The sequence below is a fragment of the Malus sylvestris genome, chromosome 15 (assembly GCF_916048215.2).
Source record: "Malus sylvestris chromosome 15, drMalSylv7.2, whole genome shotgun sequence".
In the NCBI taxonomy this organism is placed as follows: Eukaryota; Viridiplantae; Streptophyta; class Magnoliopsida; order Rosales; family Rosaceae; genus Malus; species Malus sylvestris.
This window is the reverse complement of record NC_062274.1, coordinates 52,440,643-52,446,115: the sequence shown is the minus strand read 5'-3', so window position 1 is coordinate 52,446,115 and position 5,473 is coordinate 52,440,643. Positions and strand designations below refer to the sequence as shown.

The 5,473-nt window shown below is 39.3% G+C and overlaps 2 protein-coding genes across 3 annotated transcripts; one reads left to right on the top strand and one right to left on the bottom strand.

Annotated features, from left to right (window-relative positions):
- Positions 1-1,629: 1,629 nt before the first annotated feature.
- Positions 1,630-3,163, bottom strand: LOC126602422 (60S ribosomal protein L30). Its single transcript, XM_050269279.1, has 4 exons — positions 2,923-3,163; positions 2,706-2,807; positions 2,001-2,069; positions 1,630-1,900 (listed from the first exon to the last, which is right to left on the bottom strand). The coding sequence occupies exons 1-4, from the start codon at positions 3,047-3,049 to the stop codon at positions 1,860-1,862; spliced, it is 339 nt and encodes a 112-aa protein (XP_050125236.1). The 5' UTR covers positions 3,050-3,163; the 3' UTR covers positions 1,630-1,859.
- Positions 3,164-3,309: 146 nt separating this feature from the next.
- LOC126602421 (uncharacterized) lies at positions 3,310-5,001 on the top strand. Of its 2 annotated transcripts, XR_007616103.1 has the most exons (3): positions 3,453-3,789; positions 3,891-4,650; positions 4,851-5,001. XR_007616103.1 is itself a non-coding variant. In XM_050269278.1 (2 exons), exon 2 carries the CDS (start codon positions 3,901-3,903, stop codon positions 4,594-4,596), a length of 696 nt encoding a protein of 231 aa, XP_050125235.1. In that variant the 5' UTR covers positions 3,310-3,383; positions 3,891-3,900; the 3' UTR covers positions 4,597-4,773. The 2 variants fall into 2 exon arrangements, 1 of the variants encoding a protein (XP_050125235.1); XM_050269278.1 differs by lacking the exons at positions 3,453-3,789; positions 4,851-5,001 and adding an exon at positions 3,310-3,383 and having other exon boundaries at positions 3,891-4,773.
- Positions 5,002-5,473: the final 472 nt, after the last annotated feature.

Here is a 5,473-nt window from a genome sequence, read left to right as displayed (position 1 = left end):
ACAATTCTCTAAGAAAAACCTAAAAAGCAGACGATCGGATTGATAAAATACATTGTAGAGTAAGTTGTACAACATATCCGTCACATAATTTGATTTCAGAAACATCAATTTCTGAGGCCCCTTTAATTTCGAGTTTTACCAGTATTAGAAGAGCATCTTCAATAGTATGCAGTTTGGCGTGTGTGACAATACCAAAATGTAATAATAATGTCTCCCTCAAATCATTCAAGGATGTCCTACTTCAAGTGTTAAAATTGATCAGTCTCACAAGTCGTGCCAAATATTTGACAACGAATTACTTCGTCAAAATTATGTCCTTGGATTTGTCGAACTTACAGTAGAGTATTGAGTTATGATTAAGATAAGTTTAGAGTTTAATTTTCGTAATTGAAACAAAAAATTGAACACAAGAACTCCCATATGAATACATGGTCTAAACATGTCTAGTTAGAATGGTAATGCCGCTTAATGGTGGTTGTCAAATCGCTTTCACCCTTTTCAAGAAAATGCATATGACAACCAAAAATATGAATCGATGAGTTAAGGGTGTTCGAAAGGAAGGGGTCTAATGGCAAGTATAATGAGCCATCATGGGCAATCCCAACAAAAGCCAAATAAACGAATTTAGTGACGTGAACTTGTAACTAAGCAGGACATGAGATGTAACATCCGCATCGCATGAAGAGACTAAGGCAAACTCTAAGGATTGAACGAACACTGAAAAGGCCCAAATGGCTAATTCATAAGTGGACGAACACTCGAAAGCAAGATCAAAACAAAACACCATTGAGGATCAAGAGGCGACTTGGCCGACAGTTCTACGGTACGAGCGGATCACTTAAAATACACGGAGCGACGTGAGCAAAGATGTCGTATTAACAATGTTATATTGATGTATTAGTATTAAATATCGATACGTATCAACATATCTCTCATGTATCGGTGTCATATTAACAAAATCCAACCCAAAACTTACTTCCTTTGGTTTCAGGACTCTTGAAACCCTCCGTGTCCTCTGGCATTCTGCATCTTCCATTTTTCTCAGGTACCAACACACAACCTCAACAGGAAAAATGAAAGAATCCTCGTTGAGTCGATCTCTGATATCGGTCTCTGATGCCATACGAGTTCCATCATGGTTGTGGCAACGACAGGAGTGTTTTTGCTTCGGGGACCAAGCACCGTCAGCAGCGCTTTTGCTTATGCAACATGATCGTTCTCGCATCTGAAACAGATGATGTTTGGGTCCGATCAAATGGTCATCGTCTCCTTCCCTCACACAAATCCCCTCAATTGTACAATTTTCGCAAGCCTAACGGACTCACGAGCAATGGCCATTTTGATGACATGGACTAGGCTGTGAAGTGAAGGGCGAACGACAGAACCAGAACCAAACCATACCAGAATCCACCATTGTTGCCAGAAGTCTAATGGTAAATTGGAACCAAGCTTACGCAAAGTCCATAAAATAAACAAGGTTATAACACTAAGATTCAACATTCCATCTTTCCGGTGTTTACTACGACAAGTTAAGGAGAAGATTGAGATATACGTAAGCAATTCTAGATCAAGGTTGGAAACCCTGTGTGCACAGACGGTGTAAACTGGGAGCATTACCGAAAAAACAGATGAAAAGAAAACCCAGAATGGGACTTCTCTAACATAATAAAATTTAACTTTAGACGATTCTCATAACACCATGAAGGTCACTTCTAAGATAAGATAACCTCATATATTGGAAGTATCCTCGTACTAATTGAAAAAAAAATACATCCTCATAGAAAACCAGAGTATTTCAATGAAAGCAAGCCTACAAACCCAATTGTACTTTCAAAAATGGGGGCGATATCCAGCGTTCCTCAATGATCACCAGGTAGAGTCTTTATGATATCCGAATCACCTGAAAATTATTATAACATGTGACAAGTCAGCCAAATTGGTTATCATATCAGTAGTTTGTGCAACAAATCGTGCAGAATGGTAATACTACTTTTGAGTACCTGCATCGATGATGCTAAGGCAGGAAACACGGAAATACTTGCCGCAGGCTGTACCGAGCTCAACATTGTCTGAAAACAGAACAAGTATGACCAACCAAATGAAAAGGTAATAGTATTGCAAACTCAATTATATACTAGTTGACAAACTTTACCAAACGAAAATGAATAGAGCAAGTATAATCAACTTTATTATTTCAAATTCTTTCCACCATCAAAGAGATACGACACGGCAGAAAGAAAATATAACAAAACAACACGGAAAATGTCTCGCATTACTCCTACTTGTGAACAAAATGGAGATATATGCGTGAAACACGAGGGGCGAATACAACATTAGTTCTCCATGTTGAAGCAAGAAATGGATTAAATACAGTGAATTATCCAACACAAACCACCAAACGAGGCGAGATAAACTCTCTAGTTTAACTAAACCACCTTTTTACGTGAATTTGTAAATTGTCGTAGATGATGCTAAGAAAACGACCCAACAAGGTATTGATAAATTCCACAACATCCAAGTCCATAACATTCATAAACAATAACATTAGTTCTGTTTTATCGATGTATCGGGCGAAAAGCAAAGTATACAACAAAGACACCAACCAAACATCCATGCCAATTCTACAAACTTGTAACATCATAAGTTCACGAAAAAATCTACCTAAAGCAAGCAAACCCAGATTAATTATACAGAGAACCACTTACTTCCGTTGTAATGGTGAACCCCAATCTTCGCAAGCATGGCGTAGTATTCAATTTCCGACTTCCGAAGAGGCGGGCAATTGTTGGAGATAATGATCAACTTGCCTGCAAATACAATTTCCACAACAACACAATCAAATCCCAATTACAAAAACTTGAAACGAACCCAGTACTTAGAATTCAAAAACCAAAGAATCAAAACGAGGAAGAAATCGGGTGCCTTTGGAGCTGCGGAGGGAATCGATGACGGTTTTGTAACCAAGAGTGTATTTGCCGCTCTTCATGACGAGAGCGAGCCTGGTGTTGATGCTCTCATGGGTCTTCTTCGTCTTCTTTGGCGCCACCATTGTCGATTGCAACCTCTCCCTCTCCTCCCTCTCTCTCTCTAGCTGCGCGGAGGCCGACACCCAGAAGAACCGCGCGAAGGTTTCAGAAGGAGGCGGATGGTCCGTTCAGGGTGTTTAAGTATTAAATAGCAGGGATGATGAAGGTATCGCACGTGCAGATCACGTGACTTTATTAGGGTTTTTTTTACTTGCTTTTCGGTTTGGGCCGGCCCATATTCTAATGATGATACTAAAGCCCACAAACGGCAAGCTATGTTTTGTCGTTTAAAGGTTTGCAACTTCTGCAACTCTCTGCGTGCTTCTTCCTTCAGTTCAGCCGAACAGAGCTTTACAGGTATGCTTATTTATATATGTGTGTATATATATATTGGGCTAATTTCAAAATTTTGAAGGAGTTTAATTTGGTTTGAAATTTGGGAAGTGGATTTTGCAGAAGTTGTTAAATTTGAAATTTCTAGGGTTTTTTTTTTTTAAATTCTTCCATGTCCTTTTTTTTCTTGAAATTTCACGAGGGTTAGGATTCTTTTGTGTTTTATTAGGATTAATCATGTTTCTATTTGTTTTAGGGTTTCAATTTTCCATTAGGGTTAAGTGTTTATGTATACCATTGTAATTCAATTGTTAAGATAGTTGATAAGTTGAAGTTTCCGAGTTTATAATCTTGCAATCGTAGTAGTTTTGGGTGAAACCAAGAACGAGCGTGAGGCCCCTGGAGCGATTCCAGTTTATCTTGTTCATTGGTTAGTTTTTCCAGTAGTGTTAATCTGCAACGGGCAGGTCTTCGGCTTTGTGATGCAAGTGTCGATAAGTTTCTTCTGATGTTTCTTTTTCTCCTCGACAGGATCATAGCAATGAGCAAACGGAAACAGCCAGACTCTAGTTCCCCGGCGGACTCTTTGAGCCAGAACGAGCGAATTCTATACAATGTGATCCATGGCAAGCAAGATATGGGAATTTGGACACGAGACATGAAGAAAGAGACGAACCTCCCTGACAAGGTGTTTAACGCAGCCTTAAAAACACTTCAAGCAAAGAAACTGATACAAGAGGTTGTAAACGTCCAAAGCAAGGGGAGAAAGCATTACATTGCTACAGAATTTGAGCCCTCCAAGGAGTTAACCGGTGGGGCTTGGTACTCGGAGGGGAAACTCGACAAAGATTATATAAACCTTGTAAAAGATCAGTTTGCGAAGATGATATATCAGCAGAAGGTTGCTACGTTGGAGGGAATTGCAGATGCCATCAGAAAGACTAAAATATTCAAGACCGAGTTTACAAAACAGCAAACGGAGGAGATTGTGAGGGATTTGGTTTTGGACAATCGAGTCATGGAGGTGAAGAGCACCGGGATGGGGGAGTTTGCTTCTATTCAAATTGGAAAAGTTTGCTATAAATGCAAAAGCAAGGGAGGTACTAGAGGAGAAACCAAAGTTGGCGCAATGGCTTCTATTCCATGTGGAGTTTGTCCGCGGATAAGTCAATGTACACCGGATGGGATTATTTCCCCATCAACCTGTGTCTACTTCGCAAAATGGTTGGACTTCTGAATCGAAGTAATATCTTTTTCACTCAACTTATACCGTCCTGCTGTATTTTTCCAGGTAATTTTCCTCCCTGCCTAAATATAACTTGTTGCAAATCTTTTGGTTGTTTGATTACTTGTGGAAGTAATGCTACATTGGGTTGTCAAATTTCTGAAAGCAATTCATGTTTTACTACCACTACTTACGTTTCAGCAGTTGAGCTATATTACCAAAGTCGATCGATATGAATAATACAGTTTTCTCAAAATCTTCTGCAGGAATAAGAGTTCTCAAAATCGATCAATATCTTAATCGTGTCTAGGGGTGAACGAGGTCCGGGTATGTTAAGTTTTACTGTAAAACCGTAACCAAACCAAGTTACAACAAAACCAAAGCGTTTGATTCAGTTCGATTCACATCGTTTTCATATATTGCAGTCGTATAGCTAGAAATCCTATGTAGATTTCAAGGGTTGAGCGAAAGTAGAAACAACCGGCTTTGTAAAAAGAGAAAAACAGAAAGGAAAGAGAGAACGAGAAAAGAACATTAATAAAACCGGAGTTCTAATTAGTGTAGTGTAAGAAGAGTTTTGTTCTTTGTTCGAAATGGTGCTACTGGAGTATTTCGTTGAACACCTTGTAGGCACGAACTACTAAAACCCAGACGGCCACAGGTCATTGGAAGCGATTCCAGCCAGATTTCCGACTCCACAGGGTCAATTGGCCCAGTTTGACCTATTGTGGATCAGCTCCTGCTTGCACGCGACTACTTTTCAAGGTTATTCAGACATTTTAACTCCCCACTACACTTCAAGATTGTTTCGGACATTTCAACTCTTTTTTTAATCGATATGATTGACCACGTTGGATTCTCAAATATTGAAATTAGCTAAACTCCATAT